General features: G+C 43.0%; 1 protein-coding gene across 4 annotated transcripts in view; it reads right to left on the bottom strand.

Annotated features, from left to right (window-relative positions):
* ccdc88ab (coiled-coil and HOOK domain protein 88ab) overlaps positions 1–26,169 on the bottom strand; it is a 71,733-nt gene that overhangs the window by 5,589 nt on the left and 39,975 nt on the right. The window contains exons 9-31 of one of the 4 annotated variants that reach the window (XM_088934419.1): positions 23,732–23,813; positions 23,196–23,354; positions 22,490–22,636; positions 21,890–22,034; positions 21,067–21,251; positions 19,988–20,125; positions 18,207–19,277; positions 17,548–17,675; positions 16,752–16,893; positions 16,074–16,253; positions 15,570–15,731; positions 14,586–14,863; positions 14,321–14,464; positions 13,147–13,333; positions 12,525–12,670; positions 12,163–12,255; positions 10,646–10,851; positions 7,953–8,036; positions 6,733–6,936; positions 5,921–5,989; positions 4,758–4,838; positions 1,428–1,693; positions 263–728 (exon numbers count right to left, since the gene is read on the bottom strand). In XM_088934419.1, coding sequence (XP_088790545.1) covers positions 263–728; positions 1,428–1,693; positions 4,758–4,838; positions 5,921–5,989; positions 6,733–6,936; positions 7,953–8,036; positions 10,646–10,851; positions 12,163–12,255; positions 12,525–12,670; positions 13,147–13,333; positions 14,321–14,464; positions 14,586–14,863; positions 15,570–15,731; positions 16,074–16,253; positions 16,752–16,893; positions 17,548–17,675; positions 18,207–19,277; positions 19,988–20,125; positions 21,067–21,251; positions 21,890–22,034; positions 22,490–22,636; positions 23,196–23,354; positions 23,732–23,813 — 4,763 coding nt within the window. The remainder of the gene's footprint in view (positions 1–262; positions 729–1,427; positions 1,694–4,757; positions 4,839–5,920; positions 5,990–6,732; positions 6,937–7,952; positions 8,037–10,645; positions 10,852–12,162; positions 12,256–12,524; positions 12,671–13,146; positions 13,334–14,320; positions 14,465–14,585; positions 14,864–15,569; positions 15,732–16,073; positions 16,254–16,751; positions 16,894–17,547; positions 17,676–18,206; positions 19,278–19,987; positions 20,126–21,066; positions 21,252–21,889; positions 22,035–22,489; positions 22,637–23,195; positions 23,355–23,731; positions 23,814–26,169) is intronic. The other 3 variants (XM_088934417.1, XM_088934416.1, XM_088934418.1) reach the window with 3 other exon arrangements.

The following is a 26,169-nucleotide window of genomic DNA, read 5'->3' on the forward strand; positions in this document are numbered from 1 at the left end:
GCCGTGTCGGGGCGCCGCGTGCCTGGCCTGGCAGGCCGCCCGCTGATGTTGCTCACTAAGGCTGTGTTTAGAGACAGGAATGGGTGGCTCCTGACGGGAGGCTCCCCGCACTGCTCCGCCAGGTCAAGGAAAACAGAATCGACCTCGGAGGGGGAGCCTGAACACAACTGCGGCCCGGGCCCCGCGGCCTGGAGGGGGAGGGCGGGAGAGGAAGGGCTGGCGGGGGGCTCCACGGGGCGGGGGGGGTGGTCTTGGTACTCACTGGGGCCAGCCTTAGCGGGCGAGGGGTCCACAGACACAGGCGGCCTACTGTCCTTGGACATGAAGTCGTGAATGCTGGTCCGGCGCGTGGAGCCCTCGGCCGTGGAGATGACGCTGCTGGCGCGGGGCAGGGTGGCGGTGGCGTCCCTCGGCCGGGGCGCCGCCTGCAGCAGGGCGCTGTCCAGCCTCTCCGACACGGACGTGGCCTTCCCGTGCGCCCCCAGCATCGGCCTGGGGGCCGTGCCCTTGACCCGGGTGCTCTCCGCCTTCCGCAGGCCGGGCCTGGCCTGCCCTGGCTTGGGCGGCCGGCCCTCCGAGAAGTCCGCCGGCGTCCTGCCGCTCGCCGACCGCATGATCCCTCGGGGGCCGGAGGGGGGGGCCCTCTCCGCCTTCTCCTTCCTGGCCGGCTCGGAGCTGTCGCTGCCTCTCCTCGGAGCCTCGCCCGCAAGGTTCTCCTGGCTGCCAGACTGGGGTTTCCAGAAAACAGGGAGAAGGCAAGGAAACGTTAGGCCCTGGCAGCATGGCTTCAGCAGTTTAACTCCGGCACTGCCTTTTAAAACACTAGTTCAAGGAAATGAGAAGCCTTTGTTTTTATCCTGATAGAAAAGTGGTTGATTACTTTTAAGTCCTAAAAAAGTACATGCGCCAAATAAAAAAAACCTTTTCAAAAGGCAGAAAACAACTGCAAAGCTGAGATTTACAGATTTGTAGAGCTGGCACAGTTACTGGGGATTAAGCAATAAGATTTTGGAAGCACATAGGAATATTTAGCAGCAATTGGGGAAGTAAGGGAGCGGTTGGGATAATTTTAGAACACTGGTTTTGGAACATTTCAGAACATTTGCGAGCAGCAGAGATCATTTTTGAATAACTGCTCACTTTGTGGATTATTTAAACATACAAGCTTGCCTCCAGTTGTTACTCAATGTCTGTAACAATCTTGGCACATGCTTGCTGAAAGCTGTTCAAACCCATTTTCTTGAGCCAGTTTTGTAGTGTATCGTGGGTTTTGTAAACTTCAGTCATCGGTCAGATCTGTAGATAATTTGCACACACTCCTGTCACAATCCCAGTCTGTAAATGTGTATCCGAACAGCTGCTGCAAACTCCTCTGGGAAAAAACTCCCAGCGCTTTGGTAGGGCGGTCACCCCCTCTGGCCGCCTACCTCCGCCGAGCCCTTGGTGCTCTCCTCCAGGAACTGCTGCAGGGTGACCACCTCGCTGCCGGGGGAGGCCGTCTTCTTCTTGTGCTGCGCGGGGACGTCCAGCGTCCTCCGGAACAGCAGGGGGCTCTGGCGCGAGGACCTCTGGGCCGGCTGGACGGGGCTGCTGCCGCTGGACCAGGCCTCGGCGTCCAGGCCCAGGCTGAACTCTCCGCTGCTCTCGCTGTGGGGGCGGCTGTGGCCGCCGCCGCTGCCGTTCAGGGCTCCCGCTGCGGGGAAAGAGCCCGTCAGCCCCGCACTCCCAGCCCCGCGGGGTGACGGCACGGAGCCCCTCCGCTAGACTAGGATGGGTTCAAACCGACTGAGAAGCATTCGTGCTTTCAATTCTCAGTGTCATTTGGCAGCGGAGTCCAGCTGTGCAATCAAATGCAAATTGCAGTTTGCATTGGATTAGGAGCAGCGGATACAACCTGTAAGCATGCATGTGTGCACATGTGAAAAACACTTTCCCCCCCGTCGCCACACGAGTCAGGTTCCTGACGTTTCTTCCCACAAACCACTGATCAGTCGATACGGCAAAACAGTTCTGCAGCTCTTCACTTACGAGCATTCATCAGCTCCATCCAACAAAAACATTTTGTGCAGCTGCAACGTGTGACGTTTAAAGATGAAATGCTGGGATCACAGGGTTGCTGCTGCTGCAGCTGCTGATGCCCTTGAGTAGCTGATATCTGCTCTTGGGTGGGAGGTACCCACTGGCAATGGTTCTGGTCTCATATGTGCTCTGAACTTTCTTTTCAATTGCCATCAAGGTCTAACTAAATATGGCACCTGATCTCTAGCAGATGAGGCTCTGAAAATACACATAATTAATGTTTTGATGCTCTGGGATTTTGTCATAAATATGCAATCTAAAAGATAAACACGACAGTAAGCATGTTCTTCAGTTTTCTTGTCTTATTCCATCATAGCATTATGAGACAAGATTAGATGCAGTCATTTTGTTTCATAATTTTTTCCACTTTCTGGCTATCCATTCCATTTTAGTGACGTGGCCTGTAGTTAGTCCTCTACCAGTGTGCTTGCCCTTACTGTAGCACTGTGACCACACAATTACCCTGAGTCACGTGCTGTGCCAATGAGCCCCACAGGCAGAAGCAGCCGGGTCACATGTTGTGATGGCACAAATCCGGATAAGATGGCATTTCGAAGATCCAAATGAAATAAAAATAAAATGGAACAGATGTTTCTTCAATTAACTGAAGAACAACAGGCTTCCATAAGTCCTGCTTCTCTAGATCACAAGATGCAAGACAGTTATAATCTTGCAATCAGTTATAATCTAATCACTGTAGAAAAGCATCTTAAAAAGGATGATGCTTTGACTTCAAGAACACTAAAGTGTTTTGCTCTTGAAAACAACAAAAGACAGCAAGGTGAGTTCTGTATCTCTCCACAAAACACAGTTCTGCTTGAGGGTTAGATGTGTCATGTTCAGATCTGCACATCTTGTGAACATGCATCATGATGACAGCTCCTTCAGAACAGAACAACAGTGCACGGCCACATGCATCAAAAGCATGGTACTTAATCCTCAAATCCCCATTAAAAATTATGTTTTAGCTGGTGGGAAAAAATGAATGAGGGTTTGGCAAGGTTTGATAATGAAGCACAATCTCATTTATTCAATATGTTGCCTTTTATGTTTTTTTTAACCTTTTTGGTATTTTTATTATGCCCACCCAATTTGGAATCTTCAATTGTTTCTTTGCCTCCCGACTCACAGTACCTACTCCTGACCTTCATGCCGTGAATGAAGATGAGTAGACAGGCTCCTCCGACCCCAGCCCACCCAGCGAGCCAATCACGTTCGGACTGCTGCAAGCTCCGCATTGCCTGAACTTGTGAGGCCTGGGATATAGAGCTAATCCTGCCTGCACAACTGACCGTGTTTCTCTCTATTTTCTTGATTCTACACACAAGAATACAGTATGACGAATGTCTACTACTGTCCCAGTGACCCTGTGAAGTTGGCAGTGACCCTGAAAGAGCTTGTATTCAACAAGCTATTCCATTTACACTGTAGAGGGTGTATGAAGACCACAGCAAGTTTTCAGAATCCGCTAATACATATTAAAAATAAAACATTCTCAAATATCTACACAGTATATTTCTTTCCAATAGGCTTTTCTATTAAAGGGCACTAAAACTGGTTTTGTTGCACACAGCTACAGTAGCTTATCACAGTTGACAGAGTGAAAATACAGTTGCAGACAGTGCTGTTGGCATCTTGAAAATTTTCTTCTAAATTATTCTTGAGTCTAGAACATCTTAGCTACCACTTGATAAACACACGGAGACGCACAACTGACAAGTACAGATTCATAGTGCAACTAATACAGTACTGAACAAACTTGTTTCAGGTACAAGAAGCCAATAATTTTTAATGCAACTGTAAGTACAAACACACATACACACACATACAGGCCAAAATATTAAAAAACCCCAGTAAAACTAATTGACTAACTCAGTGACAGGCAATGTGTCACATGTATCACAGATATGGGTAACAGATAATAGATCACCATCAAGGCAGATCTCAGTCTCCACACCCGAAGAAGGCTCCACGGCCGAAACGTTGTGTTCTCTTTCATCTTTTTTATCAGCATGGAATAATCCTTTGCAGCCTACGCATGCTGACACAGCTACCCACCTGAACTACTACAGTCTACTCAGTCTTGTTCAAAAGTGGTTCAGCCAGTGAAACACCTTGTTCAGTCTCACACACTATTACCATCATCACAACGGAGTCTGATCTCCAGGAACTGGGCTGCAGATATTTCAGAACTGTACACAAGGCTTTGTCCTGTTCAAGATGTTGCTGCTGCCTGCAGAGACCGGCATGTTTGTCAAAGGGGCTTTCTATTATTTTGGCCACGGAATGCATGATTTCCAAAACAGGCAAAATAAGAAACAGGTCACCAAGTAGTTTCTAACATCTCCTTTGAGTATCTAGTTAACATTTATATTGAGAGATTTATATCAAACCCCTGCTTTTAGGTTTGTACGGTATTCTTGCTAGAGGAATCCACCAAATAATTTAAATACACTAAACATTTTATCTACACAATGCTTAATTTCACATGTTCCTGGAATATAATCTTGTTGTTTGGAATGAGAGCATATTCTAAATTAACTGAGGAAAGATATTCAGCTGGATAAACGCCTGCAAACATCATTTTGCGACCTTGTTCTTATTTCCACCCCATTTGAAGATCATCTCAAGCCTTCTCAAGGACTGATTCAATTTGCAAGAAAGCCGCGAGATCATACCTTGCCCTCCGAGCAGCGACGCGTTATTATTGCTATTACTACTGGTTGTCTTGCTACTGTCAAGGCTGACAGGCCGGGGAGCTGGACAGGGGACAGCAGGGCAGAGCATGAGAAGAATGACAGGGTTAGCAGACGCAGCTGCTGGCCGCCGGACACCGAGGGGCAGGAGCCATGCGGCGTGGGGGCAGGCAGGGCATGCTCGCTGTCAAAGAAAGAGGAGCTTCTTACAAGAGAGGGCGCCCAGGGCTTTCCAGGCAGTCCAGGGGAACAGTCGGGGAAAGGGAACTACGGGGGAAAGGGAAGAGACAGGGGGCAGGGGAGGGGTCGTGTGAGCTCAAGGAAGGACAAGGCCAACTGCGAGACAGACTGGGAATAAACCAGATTGTTAGAGGGTTTAAGAAAGAAATGAAGGGCGACTGCAAAAAAAAAAGTATTACCGGGAATGCTTTAAAGAAGCAGAAACACATATGAGTCACTTACAACAGATGTGACAAGGAATTCTGCAGTGTGTAGAAAGGGCAGGGACAGTGGACACAAGAGTCCCAGCACAGCTAGAATCCTGCAGCCCTGGCCAATCCAGCAGAAATACGTGTCAGGACCCTCACTCAGCAAATCACAGACTCTACAGGCCACAGGCATCCGTCGTGACTTTCAAGTGGTGCAAAGTCACATTAGATCGCTCCCATTAGATGCCTACAGTTATTTATCAGTCAGGCCCAATATTCAATCGCATTTAATAAAACTTGTTCACATTTATACCAAGAACAAAAAAAATATTGTTTGGTACAGTTGTAATGAGCCAATAAGCAAACAAATTAAGATTGCTAGAAATTCAGCTTGCATTTACAATACCTTTTGATAATTACTTGGCAATGATCTGATCTACCAATCCACCTTAGTGCAAATCATAAAAAAACAAGATTATGTTATTTAGAGTGCATTACAGTATGTCCTAGTAAGGAGCAAACATATCCCCTGGCTTGTAGCAGATGAGGCTTTTTATGCGCAGCAAAGGAAAAAGGAAAGTGCTTGTTAAGGAAAGCGAAAATGTGGGTGAAAGCCAGCGTGCCAGAGAGCAGTGGAACGCTCCTAGACGGACTGTGTGTGAGCTGCACATGTCCCACTGTAAGACAGGAGACCACCCGCTCAAGCCTGCTGCTTACCCTGAGCTCTCACTCCGTTGCTGGGCTCATCTAAGACCCTCGGGGCGACGTCCTCGCACGACGCGTTGTCTGAAAACCAGCAGCACAAAAGAGCGGCGCCAGGTGAGAGGCCGTCGAGGCGAACCCCCCCGAGACAAGCGACGAGCATCATGCTGGTCCGCTCGGACTCACGAGCAGGAGGTGCAAAGCGTGCTCCATTACGTAAAAGTACACCCGAATGCCAAAAAGAGAACCAGCTAGTTAGGGTTATCAATGATCTGAGTAATGTCTGAGAACTGATTCAATACATAAAACAGCTCACGGGAACATCAGTTTGTCTGAAGACATGAGACCCAAGCGGTCTCACGCACATTTCTAGAGCACTGTCCTCCCTTTTTACACAGTGGGTTATTTGTAGCAAAGCCCCTGCACTGAGACTCCCAGCAGTGACCGTACAGGTGATACAGCTGGAAGCTGCTGCAAGCGAAAATGGGACATCCTGCCCAAAAACGGCTCTGGTTAAAAGTATTTCGGGGGATTCTGGGTTATAGGTTATTGTGTGATTTGGTCAGGTCCTACTCCCTCTCGCACTCATTACATCACAGAGCATATTTCTACCTACCTTCCCTTTAAAGTTCAACAACTTTCCGAACTATTTTATATACACACACTACTCAGAACAACGTCTAGAAAGATTTGTGGAGGACTTACTTTATACACACGATGCATTAATCAGCATAGTGTCTTAACAGATAAGAGGAGGACTTGTGCTGTGTCTCTTGCAGTAATGTGTTCTTTTACTGAAATGAAAATGACGTGTGTCCTAGCTCTACCTTTGGACTTAAGCCTGTGCCTGGACCTGAGGCCAGTGGAGGGGTGGAGGGTGGCGTAGTTGATAGCCGTGGTGGAGTAGGCCATGGATCCCAGTTCTCTCATCCTCAGCCTGGTGGAGGCGTCATCTGACCCGTCCAGGTTCTCAGAACTACCGGCCCACTGGCCTCCCGCCAGGGCCATGGTTTGCAACAGGTCATTCATGGCTGAGATGGAAATGAAAAGAAATGAATTACTATGGCCGTGCGCAGTGACTGCGTCTTCTTTCGGGGTGCGTCTAGCCTGCTGCTCCATGGAAAGGTGTAAGAGCACCCTGGTCTTCAGGGAGCAGCACGCTAGGCTTGTTACATCGATATCGGCACTATGTGTCAAGATGGCTTTTTCTGTGGTTTCTTTCAGTGATGAATGATTTAGGATGAGGCCACAATCTCGGTCGTCCATGTAATCATGACACATGCGCAGAGCTGAAATGAAACTTGGGGCTGAGGGAGGTTTAGTCTGCAGTATCCATTTCAGCTCAGACATGACAGCGATCGCTGGTACCGCGAAGTGCAAAGCCATGCCTGTGAAGTGGGCCGCGTGCAGCCTAGCTGGGAAGTCTGAAGTCTGGGATGGGATGTCTGAAGAGCTGTGGGAGGAGTGGCTATGGATTACGGAGGCAGCAGGGAATGCTCAGTTAAAGCTACAGGCAGCAATGCATTTCCATGGTCAGTGCAGGATAAACACATGCGGTCAGCATCTGCCAAGGACATCTTGCAAAGATGGTGCCCTTTTTGAAGTTCAAAACAAAAATTCAAGCTTTGAAGCAATATTTCAGTTTAACACTGATGCTGTATATTTGAAGCACTGGAAAGCTTTAGAATGCTATTAGCAACATACAGTGCATCTTGATGAACTACTGCCATCAGATAAGCACTATTAGGTTATGTTTCATTATTGTCTTCAAAACGCAAGAAGAAAATGCTACTGCCAAAATATTCTCTTAAAACAGAATTAAATATAAAAATTGGGGAAATGTTAGTCCAAGATCATAAACTATTTTATTACAGATGACAGCACCTTATTTATAGAATCTTACAGTATGTTCTCTGCTGTTCATCAAGACAGTTAGTGCCTCAGACACTGCAGGACAGGGGTTAAGGAAATGGCAGAAAAAGAGAACAATTAGGAAAAGAAGACGAGCAGCCCATAGAAGGTAGCAGCTAGGCTACAGGGTTCTTACACATGGAACGGCGGTAGATGGCCTTCACTCTGTCTTTTTCCTTCGGTCTGTTCCTCATAAAGGGAAACCTTTTCAGTGCAGCCACTTTTATGTCATAGCAGGTGGTTAAAAAAACAAACGGGAAGAAAACAGGGAAATGGAAATAAAGAAAGGAGGGAGGGAGAAAACAGATGGACGTTAACAAATGCCGAAACCAGGGAACAGAAACCAGTGCGGCACTGTACGGAGATTCAGCTGTGCATGCTTTGAACGAGATAGAGAGTGAGCTGTACCACAAACGCACAGCTCGGTGGGATGAGTGGAAGAAGGTGTGAACCTCGGGACAGTGGCTTTCTCACTTATTCACAAGACAGACACAGGAGACAGGACCCACAGCTGACGGTAACACTTATTGAATGGTGCAACCACACAGGAGCACAGCATGATGAGACACCGGGTTGTGTGAGAGACGGTATTTTCAAGGTAAATTGCTTTTCTCTCATGTAAGGTCCCATAGATCCAATATAATCTCTCTCACGCTAGCAAATGAAGACTATATTAATATAATATTTCTTCAAAATCAAAGCTCAGAGGGGGTTATTTGTATTAACTATAGCTCCTGTTTTAATCATATTTGACCATGGAGCTTTGAGGCAGCAGTGGTGCAATTCAGCCTTAGGCACTGAATCAATCATCCATGTATGTTTAACAACATAAAAGTAGTATTACTAATGGGCAGTGTCTTTTTATACTGTGCCCTGATAATCAAAGATTATTCAACTAAAGTTGGCACCAAAAGACAGAAACCTCTTTATCCTCACACAGTACAAAATGTATTCTTTATTGTGTAGTGTCTGTGGTCTGTGTGACTACTCACAATCAATTTTAGGGCAGAATTTGATCCCTAAAACTAGGAAATCTAGACAACTAGATCATGTTGGGATGTCCCCAAAATGTAAATCATCTTTTTATGAACAAAACACACCACTTTAAATATAAAAATTCTAAAGATATAAAGATATATAACAGTAAATAAAAATATAATGGGAGACAATTGAAAGTCCTCATGAAGTCAGGAATATTAGTGTTTGTTCCCACACAGGTATCTGAGAATGGAGACTGTGGTATTTGTACACTTGTGGATCTCTCTTTTCAATGACACTGCATAGGAAAGTGCCATTTTGCAGAGGTTTTGTGCTGTTAAATTTAGTCAGTGCTGACACTGATTTTCCACTGACATGAATCACAGATATTGTTGTGGAAAAAAAATACAGAATGCACCATTTAATGTTCTCTTCCTTTGCAAAAGAAGTGGAGATGTGTGTCCACAACATGTTTTACAAGCCTGCAGGGATACCCCAAAGCCATCTTTCTTACTGTACATTACTCCTGTCTTTTCTTCAGTCATGCCACTCTAAACCAGTGAATTCTGCACCTTGCAATTGCACCTTGAAAATGCAATTTTTAGGAAAAGGTTGAATTACAGTCAGGGAAAGGGTGTGGTGCTCGGTTCACTTCCTTATGATGGAGGTCAAGGCTCAACAATATTTTAAGTTCAAATCACTTGAGAAATGTCTCTCTCAACTGTCTTGTGTTTATTGTTACTGTGTTGTTTTTAATTTTTACTTAAGCCAATGCTTACTGTTTTTTTCCCAGTATATGTTATGTTTGTCTGAGATCTGTCTCAATTTTTTACTCTCTGCACCTCTTTGAAGATAATTCTCATGTCTTTTTTGCAAATGGTATGCTTTATTCTATGTACTGTACTTGTGGGTACATCCAACTTTCGAATGTACGTAAATGCATACCTTTGTGTGCGTTTCATTCTTTATCTCCATATTTGGTTTCATATTTAGCTTTTATTAAAATAAACAATTGATAAACATCCTATGCCTTAGAGGATAATGAACAGGCTCTGCTACACTGGAAGGTAGTAAAGATGTAATACTCTAAAATAAAATGCATAAAATAAACACTGAACACTACATATGTACATATATTTGGACAATTACAGACACTACTTCTTCTCTGTTTTGTAAACAATTTCGGAAAATATAAAACTAAAACAAAAACCTAGGCAGATAATCATTTAACAATGATTGAACCTTACAATTTAACTGTGAGGTTGAAAAGAATATGGTTAAATATCGCCACTGTAACATCTCTACAAAATAGATTTTTTATACAGTATATACTTTTATGAAAACCATGAAGTAATTGCAAAATTATGGATGTGAACAACAAACATTTGAATTTACTGCACAATGTCTGTTTAGGTGTTGCCAGCGCAATTAAAAAGCTACATCAACACCACCATTAAAATGTAAATGAGTGAATTTCACCATTTAGTACAGATGGACACATTAACGAGGATGAACTACATCCTGTTCATCCCCACACAGCCCACAATGTCACCAACATAGGAATCTGCTGGCTTATCTAAAACAGAGTGACTCCTATACTCAGAGCTTCTCATCTGTACGCACTGAACTGTCATCCCTTTCAGTTCGAGAGAAGGTAAAACGAAATGAATTAAAAGACGTAAACGACAGCAGCACAACACAATGAAGCAGGACAAACAGGCTGACTGGGAGGGCGCTTTATTCTGCCTGCTGGTGAGTTTCTGGGGTGGCTGAAGTGGCTGAGCTCGTGGGGCCTCTCTCTAGCTGCCTGCTTGGCCTGTGGTCCGCGTCAGGCTAGCAGGCGATACTCACTACTGCTCCTCTTGCTGGACAGGTTGTCGTCCAGGGAGTTGGAGCCGGAGCCCACGGAGGAGCTGTCCTGGCTGTCCTGCAGAGGGAGGCCCAGGAACCCCTCCGTGGACTCGGAGCGTGTTGGGGTCAGCGTCAGGGACCTGATCCGCTCCCGGTTCTTGGGCTTAATCAGCTTTTTCACCTTCATCGTGATCCAGTTACCCCTCCTGGAAAGGAAACAAAGCACACGAGTGAAGGAGCCATTCGGCCCTTTACATACCCTATTTGACAAACCAGTGTTTAATAAGAAGCAGTCATTCTCCATTACAGCACAAAACATTCTGTAATCTGAATGAAAATTGCTATGAACTGCAGTCCATCGGCCACACAGCCATCAAACTGAGCCTTAAGAAGTCTCCTCAGAAGCTAATTTGCTGAGAATGTTAAAACAGAAATTAAAATAATTAATTAAAACAGGTTAAATAACATGCATAATAACATACACAACCATAGTAACATTAAACAAAGCAGTAATAGTCAACAAATTAAATTGCTTCAATGATACCGTATTATAGTGTATACAGAATTATACCGTAAGAATAAAATAAAATAGAACACTGTACAGCCTGTAAAATGTTTTACTCTTAACAAATGCAAAGATGTTTAGTACTTGTTTTGTGCAATTTTTTAAACACTCAAGAAATGAACACCTGCACATCCCACAGCTGTTGAGCTGACAATTAAAATCTTAATTATGAACCATGTAACGCACTCATCCAGGGTAATTTGATGAAACAAGATCTTCTAATTATACATTAAACAAACTATAATACCTTTTCATTTGATGCAGTCTATGATAAATAAACTTCCAGTCTTGCTGGCTTAACATTACTGGAAGTTAAGTTCTGGATATACACTAAACATCAATCACCATTTAGATTCAAAACAGAATTCTTAGAAAAAAGTAAAAATTACCACAAATTCTTATACAGTAGATATCAGTGGTGTAAGGTCTCAATTTCAAAATGACCACCCTAATAACATCTGTCCAGGCAAGAGCACTTATAATATATAAATACTTATAATATATATATATACTTATAAAAATGCTGGGATAGTAGGCACCAGTTGAACTCAGACGGAACTTCAGGACACAAGTCTTCTGAAACTCTAGTCTTCTGAAAAGTGACCAAATAGTCAGGACCACAGTTTAAAATGTAGTTTAAAATGTAGCCTAAAGTACAGCCCTTCCTACAGTACAGTGTTTCCACCCTTCACACTGGGACACTGGTCTGGAAATTCAGGTCACCAGCTGGACCACCAACACTGTCACCCAGTGAAGTAACTACAGCATGATTCAGTGTTGATCAATTAGACTGAACTGGTCAACATGTGGTCAGATGGTACTAGTGTTTGCCAACTGGTCCATTCACCTAGTTATGGTACAGGAACAGACTATAGAAAGTGAATAAATATATATATACTTATTATTAAGGTGCATGCTCTGGAACCTTGTCCACAGTTCCTTTTATACTTACCTTCTTGGTGGTGACGGATCGTAAAATTTGTACTGATCCATTATTTTTTCTTCCAGCTTCTCCTTCTGTCTTCTTAGCTCATTAAGCTTGTCTCTAAAAAAAGAAATGCAAGACATATTCTGTAACAAGCCCAATAAAACATTAAAGATCTTAAGAGTAAATTAATGGAAAAATAAATGGTCTATTTTCTATAAAACACTTCTGGAGGTTAGCATTACTTAAAAGCCCAAATCACTAGTCTGCTCAGAAAACAGTAACTGGAATCTGAGTGCCTTTGCTGTGGATGAACTGGCATGTTAACAGAATGTTCTGTGGTGTGTACAGTATGTAAACTGAAAGCTCTGCTTGTACTGTGCACATACATGTACTGTCTCTGTTCTACGTGGAAGAGATCCTTGCTCTCCATGGTTTGCTCCAGCAGAGTTCTGTTCTGTAGCATCAGTGTCTGTATCTGATCCAGCAGGTGCCTGTTCTCTTCTTCCAGGTTTCCCTTCAGTTGACTCAGTAACTGGAAAACAAATTGCTTTTACCAACTAGAATTCCTTCATCATTATAACACACATAAACCAGTTACCCAATGTGAAATTGTTTACACTTCTCACAAAGAAATTTAAAAGGGATTGTGCTAAGAATCATCCATAAGATTTCTTTAAAGGTTCCTTTAACCACAGGGCATTAAAAACAGCAACTCACGTGAAAGATGAACAGATTCAATATAAAAAAATGTATATGAGCTTTCTTACTCCAGCTTCAGATTCATCTTCTTTCTTTCCAGTACTTTAGACTGCTCCCGTTTAAGGCCACTAATAGATTCTAAACCACAGATCTGATTCAAGTCTGGAAAAGAACCACCATGCTGATACACACTGTAAATTCTCTAGAGAGCCGTTTCCCCAGGGACACCGTCCCACTACACTGACCGGAAGCAGGCCCCCAAAAGAATCGACTGCTCTGTTCCTGGACTGAGATTTCTGGCCTTGGTACCTCACACTGGTTGTTCAGTTTGGTGGACGTAATGTCGAGCTGCTGGTACTGTTCCTTTAACTTGGAAAACTCTGCCTCCAGACGCGTCTGCTCCAGCTTTGCACTGTTCAGCAGGCTCTTGAGGTTCTTGTGATCTGTCTGCAGCCCCTCGTTCTCTTTCAGCAGCTGATTGTAGGTTTGATTCAGCCTTCAAACACAGAAGTGTGGTTTAATGTATGGTATTTAAAGCACCATCATAACTATGGACAATATTATATGCTCATGGTATGCTGAATTAAGATGGCATGTGTCTATCAAGTGCATTTTGAACAACTTGAAAGTTGCTCATCAAATATTCCATTCAGTCTCCAGCCGAAACTGCCCCAGCAGCATGTGTGTAGTTCTGACTCGCACGGATGAAAATGGCATCGAGTCAATATGAACCCATTCGTGCCCCCATTTGACACAGAAGCGAATTTCGTGGTGGAAACATATAAACATGTGGCTAATGGTTCAGGTAGAATTTAAATATGAGCAGATAAAATGATTTTTTGTAATAATATGAGTAATAATTTGAAGATGTTTTTTGAGAACTGAAAAAAGTCCTTCTTAGTATTCAGGGGCCCGATATTGCATAACTCCTTTCCTAAACTACTAAATAATATGGTATCAGTCTGATATAGAAAGTAACTTGACCCTTATTTCCAAAAGAGAGTAAAATTGTACTGCAAGTGACTCACATTGCTTGAGTCCGCCTTCTGTTTTTGTAGCAGTAAAGTGTCTATTATAACACACTTATTATTAAACAAAGAAATAGAAAGTAAAACTCATTGGGCACTCTACACCATACAGATCTCTCTTTTTTCAACATTAGGTATTTTTTGATATAACGCAATCTGACATAATTCAATCTTGAACTTAAATCAAAACCAGTTTTCTAAGAAGATATATGCTATGTAAGAGTTTGGTGTGGCTTTAACAGTGAAGCACTAAGGGAAGGGAAAATCAATCGGATGCAAGGGTGTAGTCATAAATGTGGCACACACATGCAGAAACCACAAAGCAAACCAGAAAACAGGAAGTCCTGCAGGTATTTGTGCACCTGTGCTAACCCACAAGGCTCTTTGCTTCCACACTGCACTTGTGTGCCAGGCCTATAAGTCTAAACCAAGACCTATTTCTTCTCTTAACTCACTTGTCATTCTCGTCACGCAGCTTCTGGTACTTGGACACTGTGGCCTCGTGACTCTTGTTTTCAGAGACCATTTTCTCCTGCTCCGCCTTCAGGACTTTCTCCAGCTCCTCCAGCTGGGTTTTCTGCTTTAGCAGTTGGTTGTACCTGCAGGCCAAACAGAGCACTTCAGACACTAAGCTGTAGTTCAGGTCTGTTTTCCCGACACTGATGTCTGTATTAGAACATTACGCGAGCATTGCTCCGTGACAGAGGTCAGTGGGCTGACCTGTCTTCCAGCTCCCTGTGCTCCAGCTCCAGGTTCTTGTGTGCAGACTTGAGGCTGCCGTGCTTGCTGATGAGCGTCTCGTACTCGGCAGCCTGGTGCTCGTGCAGCGTGGCCAGCTTCTCGTGGTCTCGCACCAGCAGCTCGTACGTGGCCCTCAGCTCCTCTTTCTCGCGCAGCAGGCTGTCCTTCTCGCTCTCTGTGCTGGACTGCTGGCTCTGCAGCTGAGAGTTCTGGGCCATCAAGGATGCACTCTGGGAGCTCAGAGTGGAATTCTCCACCTGTGCAGCAAATAAGGCAGCTCAGATGTTTAAAGCCTGAGTGATTGTTGGAACTAATTGTACCTGTACTGTATTGTACAGGTAAAAAAAGGTACAATACAGATGTCACATCACAATCTCTGGATTTTGCTCTTATCTGCTTAGCTACTTCAGTGATTAATTTAATTTCCAGACCGATGAAAATAACCGCTTTCCCCAGTTACTCGTTCAGTAACTAATAGATGCATCTTACAATTTTAAGATTGCGATTCCAGAAATGACCACTCTGATATGCAGGCCATTTTCATTTCACCTGCTTTATTATATTATTACTTATTATTTTCTTAAATGGAAAAGTTGTAATTATTATAAAAAAGTGCAATTAGTGATGACTGATTTACATCCAAGTCTATCAACTGAATTAATAGGTAGAACATTTTGAGTTGTAGGAAACAAAAATGTCAGCAGAGGGCACTGTGAACAATAATCCCCTTCTGGAAGCTATTTTCTACATCTATAATGCATGGCATTTCCTCTTTTAAAATAATAACTACCTCATTGTTTTATTTCATTATTAACAGCCTCAGGTCAGTAATCAATCAACCATGACTCTGTGCGTTTATTTATAAGAGAAGAAAAACAAATCTCCCATTCACTCCTGAGCAGGGACTCCTCTGCACTCCCCAGTGTGAACAGCGTCGGCCCAGCCCAGTACAGGAGCGCTGACCTGCAGCTTGGCGTTCTGGGTCTGCAGCGTGGTGTTGTGCTCCTGCAGGCAGGCAGTCTGTCTCTGCAGGGCCAGGATCTGAGCCTGCAGGTTATCGTTCTGGGTCTCCAGTTGTTTCAGCTGGGTCCTGAGAGCTTGCTTCTCTGCTTGCAGCGTGGCATTCTTCACACCGCAACAGAGAGTGGGACAATACACAACTCGTGATTCAGTGGTCTGGGAAGCACGTATAGCACTAAACAGATCACAGGAATGTTTACCTCAACTCTGCACTTGAAATGATGCCCTATTCAACTCAATGCATGGGAAAAGTATTTTGGCAAATTTTTGCATACAACCTGACTGAATAGTACTTTATGGCGTGCAATAGTAATGTTTTGTATGGAGATTTCCATAGCACCCTTTTCTAGTCCGCGGTATCCTTGACTGTACTGTGTGGTAAGAATCTGTATGGACCGACACCACGGTAAGGGAAACAGCGATGGGGATCACAGACGCGTCACTCACATTCCTCTCCACCTCGATCAGCCTGTCCTTGACCTTGAGCAGCTCCCGCGTGGCCTCGTGGCTCTCCTTTTCCCACTTGCTGACACTCTGGGCTTCTTCTCCCCCTCCCCTGGGAGGAGAGCTCTGCATCATCCGCTCCTCTTCCTCCCTCTGCCTGAGGGCCTCATAGTTCTTCTTCACCTGCAGTCACAGCACAAGCTTGATCTCACATTGCGACTTCCCCTTTCACCAGCAGACTCTCCTAACACACTGCTTTCAATATTTTTCATCCATCAGTTTGATGGTTTAATCCTAAAGAATTTCAGGAAGCCTAGGGGGTTGTGCTACACACCCATTAACTGCTGTAGGTCCCAATATTCACTTGTTAACCCGTACAGTTTATTCATAAGGACACTTTTACATAAAAACATTACCAACAGACTTGGTGGGAATATTATTGCAGCCTCTGTGTTACAGATAACAGCAAGGTAAAACATTATTTTTACTTGACTATTTTACAAGCATACAACTGCACTAAGATTCAGAAGCATGAGGCTCTTTCAGCAAAAAAAACATCAGAAAATGAAATGTCCAGATCAAGTTTTGTCCTACTAACCAAAGGAGACACACTGAGATGAGGATGCTTGAAAAAAGACTGAGGCCATTTTGCTCTTGTATTTCTGTACTTCTGTGACTTACGGTTTTGAGTTCTTGTCGGAGCTGCTGATTCAGGTTTGAAGACTCCTGCAAACGAGCTTCCAGTGCTGCAATCTTCTCCTCCTTGATTTCAAGTGACTTTTTCAATGTGGACTCAAGCCTGGACTCTAGCAGCTTGTATCTGCTATTTATACATATTACCATCGGATATCAAGAAAAGATTTCTTTTAGCACAAATTTAGTACACATTACAATGACATAATTAAGAAATCCATTAAAAGATTCATCCTATAATGTTTTTGACTAACAAACCACATGGACATTGGGAAAGTGTATATCTCAAAATAATAACTGATTTTTAATATCTCAAAGCATATTCATCTGAATGTTGTATGATGATTAGCCATGTCAAATAACAGAGCTTAGTTCTATGTTTCAAACACAAATGTCTTTTAGTTCTCTCTATCAAAACACATGATTTTCAATTCAATTTTGATCTTTATCGATTTGAGTGGAAGTAATTTGACCCGCAAGTAGCCAGAGTGTAGCAATCACGATTAACCAGATGTCATAATTAATCAAATTAAATAGATAAAGGATTTGCACAGAAACCACAGAGCTCCAAAATGTCGATATAATTATATCTTGTTCATCAGTAGTTTGCACACTGAAAGCCAGATTTTCTTTTGAAGGTTTTTGACAATGAAACCCAGGGCTCACTTTCTGACCTGTACACTACAACAGTAGATACTCCCACTGTCTGGGCTTCTGACTCATACTGGGAGCCTGCGCTGGAAGTTTTTGATCTCAGATACAATGCAGTTTTTAATCCTTTTACCTGTCATCAGATGTTTGCTCATCATCTAGCAGTCTCTCTTTGTTCAGACCTATCTTTTCCAGCTCATGGGTAAGTTTCTCAAGGTCATTGTTCATCTGCTGAGTCTTCAGTTTCTCACTCACCAGCTCCTAAAACATCAAACACTCAGTTTTTCTCCTTATCCTATCAAACGCGCATTATTAATAATTCATATAGTATGTCCTTAGCAATTCAATTTGGTACTGTATCCATGTTCAACAAATATTTGTTCAGTGTACTGGGAAAGTCCAAGTGAAAAAAAAACGTTCAGGATACTGCTAAAATACATCTAGTGTTTTCATCTCAGGATGAAGGAAGATGCATTTAATTTCTCGTCTAGAAATTATAGTGTGTATTACAGAAGACAAAGTCATAAAAATCTTTCATAATGTTTAAAATTTGCTTGGAACTTCAAATACTGAAATTTCAAAATGTAAAAACATTGTATATCAAAGCATGAAGTTCACTATTCTAGAATTTCTCAATTTTATTTCCCTTCAAAGGAGAACTGGTCTATTTTCTCCTGTTTGTAACTGATGAATAATGTGTGATTGAAGATACAGTCCCAGTGAACGCAGCAGAGTTATCAGCAAAAATCCAAATTCCAAAATCAAGAAGGCATAATACTGACAAAACATTACCTCACGTAATGTCACTAAAGTCTTTTTGTCAATGGTTGCTTGTTTTACAAGTTCTTTGTTCTCCTTTTCAAGGTCTTTGACCCGTCCGCAGGATTCCTTGAAGAGGCTCATCTCTTTAGCAAGGGACCTGTTCTCCTTCTCTAGAGTGGATATCCTCAGGTTGTTGTCGTCCAAAGTGGAATCTTTGATCTCGGTCTGCTGCCGCAGCCTTTTGTTCTCCTTCTCCAGCTGCTTCTTGTCTTTCTCCAGCTGGGACGTCTCCTGCTCCAGGATCTTGTTCTCTTTCTCCAGCTGCTCCAGGCGCTTACTAGAGATTTTGAGCTCCTCCAGGTTTTTCTGCAGGTTTTGGTTTTCGGTCTCAACATCCTGGAGCTCACTTTCTAGCTGCTGGATCTTTTTATTGCTGTTCTCCAGGGCCTTCTGCAGCCTCTGGTTCTCCGTGTCCAACCCCTGACAGCTGACCTCCAAGCGCTCGGTCTTCTTAGAGGAGGCCTTCATCAACTCCAGGCTCTTCTTCAGCTGCTCCTTCTCATTCTCCAGCTCTTTGTTCTCCAGCTCCAGCTGTGCCACCTTGATGCAGGAAGACTTCAAGGACTCCACTGTCCTCCTCAGCTCCAGGTTCTCCTCGTCCAGCTGGGCGTTCTCCTTCTCCAGCGCCTCCAGTTGGAAGCCCAGGTTCTTTAGGCCGTCCAGCTTCTTCTTCAGCTTCCTGTTCTCCACCTCAAGGTCCGAGTTCTCCTGCTCCAGCGCCTCGACCTTCTCGCAGGTGATGCTCAGGCTGGTGATCTTCTTCTGGAGCTGCTCGTTCTCCCTCTCCAGCCGATGCACCTCCCTCTCCAGCTCCTCCGCCCGCTCTCCTTTCTCTTTGTAGTGCTCCAGGTCTTTGCGGAGCTGCTTCCTTTCGAACTCCATCTTGTTCAGCTTGCTGCTGGTCTCCTTGATGGACTCGTGCAGGATTTTGTTCTCCTTTTCAATGTCCTTCACCCGGGCCTCCGCTCCAATTTGAGAGCGCTGCCTCAGGGAGGATATGGTCTGATTTAAGTGCTCATTCTCTTGTTCCAGTACTTTCACCTACGACAGAAGAGAAAAAAGGCTTTCAATTCAATTCTTCGGGTAATCCGTTAAGAACGCAGTCATTATGAATTCCAAGCACGCTGATTCAGTATCTGCATTCAATAATTTTCCTTCACCAAACATTAGTGCAGCAGGTGAATTATTGGATTGCCCTGTGTGACTACACTGTAGATACGTACTGTATATGTAGTAGGAAAGATCATTTAGATTAAACAGATCTCTGCTGTTAAAATCACTAACTTCAAACCTAATGTTTTATATAATTTTATTCATGTTATAAAAATGCTTTTTTAGAAACAGAACCTTTAAACTGACAGATTATCTTTCAATAGCGCTAACGCCTAGGCAGCTGAATATACACCCTGCATATAATTTTAATTTTGAACAGGAATCTCTACAGATGTTTTAGAAACGCTGAGCACACAAGTTGTTTCCCTAATTGTGAGCGGATATTGGAATCACACTTCAAAAAACCTCAGAAAGACTAGGAACAATAAGATATGTATATATACACTGTATACCTATGTTAAATTGCTGGTATCTATAAGCTTTGATGCACCTGAAAGGAGGGAGGGCACCCAACTGTGAATGGCATGTGATTTTTTAATTAAGTGCCTCTTGTCAATTTTTGGATTGCTCTTTTCTTGTCCCGGATCACAAAGAGCAGGCACCCTGTGATCCATCAGCATCTGACAGCCCTGCAGTACCTGTCTCTCCGAGTTCTCCCGCAGGGTCTCGATGGTCTTCTCAAGCTGAGCCTTCTCTTTCATCAGGTCGCTGCTGAGGTTCTCCGCATTCTGCAGGGTCTGCTTCTCAAGGCTCATCTCATTTTCCAGTCTCTCCAGCTAAGAAAGAGTTAAAAAAGAAAGAGCAGCAGTTAAACAACAACAATAACAACAACACTAAAAAAAAAGCTGATGCCAGAGAACGCCAGAACACAGTCTGGCAGGGGCAATTAAATGTAATTTTACACAGACTGATTAAGATGTAGGAAGAGGAGGAAATCTGCATTATAAATAAAAGGGCCTTTTCAGCTGTGCTCTTCCCTGCAGGGTAATCCAAGGCTGATTGAAGGCATCTGATGTGCAGCTCCAGCTGTTTGCCCCCCCCCCCCCTCAAAAAAGAAAACTGTACCTTCAGAAGAGAAGGGATACTAATAAGAAGGCTGATGATAACACTGAGCATACCCCCACATCATCCCTATTTTGTCTAAGCTGCTTATTCAAAAAAATGTTACGATTCTGACAGCCTGCAAAAGCCAAGTAAAAACCACTGATCAATTATTTTTTCTAACAGAAATTTAAACCCAATTTGCATAAAATGATAATGCTACGTGTACAGGTTGAATTAGAAATCCTTGTTTTCTCTCTCAGTTATTTGCTATTTCTAAACTAATCATATGTTTGTATTAGTCAGCATGTGGGGTTTCTTTTTAAATATGCACAGACGTATGTGTGTAAAAATACCAGCGTATTACACAAGGGAGTGAAACAGTTGGGAACACTGACAGAAAATTATATTCAGGTACCATTTGTCTTACTTTCTTTCAGGAACTTCTAACCTTCTGCAACTTTAAAATATTACATAACTGTTCTGTAAAAGGTTAAGAATTCTTTCCAACTTAACCTCAAATTTAAATTTAACAGGAGGCACCTTACAGAAGTCAAGCAGCTCTAGGATATTCCACTGTAAATTGCAGCGATTTAGGTTAAATCTCACATAGTAACACAACAACATTGCAAAAGAGAAGCTTCGCTCATGAGATTTATAAACAGTGAACGCTAACCTTCTTGGTCAGTCTCTGATTCTCCTTCTCAATCTTCAGGATTCTGGAGTTGGCGTCTTCCGACGGTTCTGCTAAACCTTTGAGCTGCTCTACGGTTTTCAGAAGACTCTGGTTCTCCATCTCCAGTTTCAGCAGCCGGCTGGACGTCAGTTCGTTCACTTCGTGACCCAGAGATTTTTGTGGCACTGAAAAGACACTTTACAGTCACTAGAGCCATTAAGAAGAATATTGTGCCCTGCCTTCAGGGATGTCCCTATGCATAAAATTAAATTCCAATAAACAAATAATGGAATTTCAATCATTCTGAAAATGTAACCTCCCCCATCACTTACATCTTTTTTTTTAATTACTAATTGTTAATAGACTTGCTTCATTGCTGCCACTCTCATATACATATGGCAGGAATGAGATTTGAGTAAGCCTTCCTACACAATATACTCTGTCACAGACATCTGCTGTCTTTTACAATGGGAAGACCCACAAGTGCCCACAGGAAGGAGAGCATGATGTGAAAGAGGGAGTCACTGTCTATCTCAAGTCTGCACAGTCTTGACTGCATTCAATCAAGTGTCTGCTCACTGCCACTAGAAGAATCCTAATCACTATCAAATCATGATACACCCCAGGCCAAACGTGGTGATGTCTGAAAAAGAGGCTTCATCTCTGTTCGTGGTTTATGTTCCTGTACTGTAACCACATCTGTCATTCAATCTGTTTACATATGAAAGCCAAAGCTAACTATCTGCCAGGTATGGCCCAGGGTGACAGCTGACCCAGGCTAATTAAAACCATACAGCAGTTTACTGAGAAGGGGACTGATTACCCTCCGTGTGCTCCACAGTCTTGGAAAGCTGCTCCAGCTCCCACCCCAGGTGCAGGGACTCATCCATGCTCTGTTTCTGAGCCATTTCCAGAGCCAGGTTCTCCTCCAGCAGCTCCTCTATCCTTTTCCTGTCGATGTCCCGTTCCTGGCGGAGAAGGACATTCCTGGTTCATTTCACAGCGCTCTCCACCAGGTTCATGCAGGAAGTGAATGATGACCACAGGACTGGAAGACCCTCAGAACAGTGGAGTTTGCCCTGCTACATCAACTGTGTACATAACTTCCCAACAGCCTCAATGTTAATATAATCAGATACATTACAGCACAATTTGCATATAATGGCACCAAGAAACCTTTGCAGAAACAACAAAGAGTCTTCCATCATTATTTTTTTCAGCATTAACATTAAACTTGTAACCCCCCGACCTGCAAAGGAATGGGTGATCTTCAACAAAACAAATCCCAAAAATCCCAGACTAAAAACGTCAAAAGAAAAAATTCAGGAGGCTTACAGCATGCTGGAAATGTTAATGATCAAGGCACTGAAATGATACGATGACCCAAAGAGATCCCCTGCAAAGCATCCACAGTCTTGTTTACCATCTCCATGTCGTGTATCTTTGACTTGAGTTGCAGGCTCTCTTTCTCCAGCTCATGCAACTTGTCAGAACGAGCCCTAGCCCCCTCCAGCTGGTCCTCCAGCATCGTTTTAGTCTCTAGCAGCACCTGGTTATCTTCCTTCAGCTCCTGCAGGGGAATTTAGGCCAATATTAACGAAGGAGGGCAAGAGTCCTAAAGCCAGCAGCAATAACAACAATTAAGGAACACAAAATAAACAGTAATGATGCCTTTGATCACAGCATCTAATCTAGATGCTACCAGCTCCTGTTTTTTCCTTGTAAAGCAATGCAAACAAGGAGTTACTCATCTAGAAATAGCACTTCCTAGTCTACAATGACAAATTTAGAAACAAAGAATCAGGAATTTAGACGGGAAAGACTTTAGATACACATACAATTAAAAAAAGTGAAAATCCTCAATGACAGTAGCCTGTTTAACTGTGAGCAGCTAGATCATTTCATAAATACAACAATAATGTTGCCATCACTGTATAAGGCTTCAACATGATAGGATAAAAGGACTAAATTAACTACTGCTCTAACATTTGAAACAATTCAAAGCCTACCCATCAAAGCACATATTTAGTTCCTGCTTCAGATAACCTAAAATCACATATTACTAATGGTTTGACCTTCATAACTTCCCTTCTCATAATTCTTAATACTTTCAGATTCCAGGGCCATACCTCCACCCTGGCCTTGTAGAACTCAATATCGTGAAGCCTCTCCTTGTACCGGCTCACTTCACTCTCCAGCTTGTCCACGCGGATGGCCTTCTCCTTCAGCGCGTCCAGTTCATCACGGTACGCCCTGGCCGAGCGGGCATCCGTCAGCAACTGCAGGTTCTGGCAACAGAAGACGCATGGAAGCACACACTTCACTTCTGGATGGAGAGACTCATCCACGAATAGCTCTACGGTTAACATTTACTAAGCCACAATTTCACATCGACAAATTTATAACCTAACTGTGACTCCTCTGTTTTAATACATTTAACACAATACATAGAGATTGAGCATATCTAATTATGGCAAGCCCTGGTTATCGACGGAGGACTACCTCATAGGACTACAAATCTTTTTACTGAACACTTTCCAAAACACAGGCGGTCTTTTGTGGTCTTCATTGCCTCTGAAAGGCAACAGTACAGGCCGAAGTTTGCTGGGTTTTTCTTTTGCAGGCCTTGTTTCATTTGTCACCAACGGTTCCCACATGCACTCACCTCCTGTTGCAGCCTCTTCAGCTCGGTCTCCATGTGTTCCAGCTCCTGCCTGCAGTCCAGCAGCTGCTCGCTCTTCTCCTCCCTGCAAGTCAGGAACAAGTGTCCTCTCAAGACCCACGCTGCACATGCTGACCTCAGCACATAGCACCACTGTACCACTGTCTCACATCCCACAGCAGGTAAAAAGCAAGATTAAAGCACACCAGACCTCCTGCTTGACTGTAGCCATTATATTGGTTGCTTGTGTAAAGAGGTGTTAGAGCTACAAGAGGTAGTGATCTACTACAGCCATACAGAGAGGCCATTTAAACCAGTTCTTAAGAGCTTGAAAGGTTTTCAGGGTCAAAAAAGTTCCGGTTCAGCTGTCATGAACACAAGCCTCCCAGAACACCTGCTGTTAAAGCGACTTGTTAGGCCTGACACTGTTACGCTCACCACACTGCTACCAGTTAATCCACCCCCTGCTCCATCTTGACATCTCAACTGACAGCGCTTCTGCAGATGAACGGGTCGCTCTCAGCGAGGCCGCAAGACCAAGAGACTATCAGTCTTCAGAGATAGCTCAGAGCACGTCCAGTCTCTAAAACACCGCAACCTCAGTGCATGTCCCATATGTCATGGCAGCACGTCTGACATTAGGAATGAATTCCACGCTGATCTAATAGCAAACAAGGGCTGCACTAAATGTGATCTCTTTTTATTAGCTCAGGGACTGCAAAGTATTTTAGCAGGAAGTGTATATATTTAGAGTTACGTCTGTAGGAAGCACTTTGAGAAACATTCTCTGAAATATTGCTAGTATTACTGTATGAGGAGGGGTTTAAAAAAATCAACCATTGTTGTATGCAACACACAACAGGTAGAGATTTAAAAATAAACTGTATTCTTATAGTTAAAACCCTGGATCTCAGTGAACCCAGTGAACTACACCAGCAGGAAAACATTAATAAAATGCAAGTTGTACAAAGAGCCATAGTGTTGAGTGTTATATCTGAGTGTGAGTTTTTAAACTTTTTTATGGTTGTATACTCTGTGATCATTTCTTATTGCCTATTAATCAAAATGAACACAGAGTATTCACATATCCCATGAAAGGTCCTACTGTTCTGCAGAATTTAAATGTGAGCAGTCAAAATACTCCTCGTTGACAAAAGCAACTGAAAGGCAAAGAAGAAAAACAGAAAAATGTCTGTCAGCACTAAATATGGTAAACCCTAGAATCAAAATGCGAAGGCAATGCCTAGAAAAAAAATAGTTCAAACATGCCAAGCTGACAGATGAAATTCAGAAATTATAAGCTGTTAAAAACCAGACTGAATTTAAACAGACAGATGTGCACAAACAATGAGGAGTAAATACCAGTGCACTGCACAGAAAAGAGAGCACTCAGGCACAACCATTCAGCTAAAGAAGGAATTTATATTGAAATTGGGGTGTTCAAACAATGCAATGATGTAACAAAGCTGTCTTAGAAAGGCAAACTGATGGTTTGAAACTTTCTACTGGGAGCCATAGAAAACGCATTTCTGTATGTTGTACTTATTCTGAAAGAGGAGGTGTTTTTTGTCATTTTAGAAAAATAGACAAATGTCAATTATACTCCATAAATATTCCAAACATTTAAACACAATCATGTACTGTAAAAAAAGGAATACTATCAAAGCCAACTGAAAATTACAAACAACAAAATTTAAACCTGACTTGTTACATTGCCTAGAGCTACGATATTATTCAACCAAATTTTTAACTGCATAACAGGCTAATTACGGATCCTCCCAACAATCATTTGCATGATCTTGATACACTGTTACACCATGTCACCGTTGATGACAGTTAAATATTTGGTTAGGCTACATTTTCCCTCCTTAATTCAAATATGATGTATTTAATGAGAGATTATTGATACAGGTTGAATTTTCAAAAATGAAAATGTTCATTTTTTAGGTTTTAGGAGGTTCGCATGCAAACACTCCAAAGTAATAGTAAAGGGCCTGAAGTTTGCGTTTCAATAGTGAGAGAACGTGTTACTAGCCGTATTACTGAGGAAAAGCACAAATAAATTTTAAGTCAGAGGCAGGATATCTGAAATGTGCTTTTTTTGCTACATGCTGGCAAGCTGAGTAAGGTCAGCTGTTTGAGAAAGCACTGCTCAGTGATTGTCAATGCTTTACAATGCTGGATGAAGATTATTTTGTATTATTTTAAGCAAAGCAAACAGAGTAACTGCAGATGGCAGTCAAAATCAAACCGTTCGTCTTGCTCTCACAGCCGGGCAGATTCATGGCAGAGCTAAAAGGCCTCAATGATACGAATTAGAGACCCTTCCCAACTGTCTATCTTTCCCCGTCAGCCCATAAATTAACAAGTCACATTTCGACGTCCGCACCGGCTCCTCAATGTCAGTCGCTAAATTATCACAACACGGTCTGAAGTGTGCT

Source organism: Atractosteus spatula, chromosome 15 (genome assembly GCF_055471065.1).
Source record: "Atractosteus spatula isolate fAtrSpa1 chromosome 15, fAtrSpa1.hap1, whole genome shotgun sequence".
In the NCBI taxonomy this organism is placed as follows: Eukaryota; Metazoa; Chordata; class Actinopteri; order Semionotiformes; family Lepisosteidae; genus Atractosteus; species Atractosteus spatula.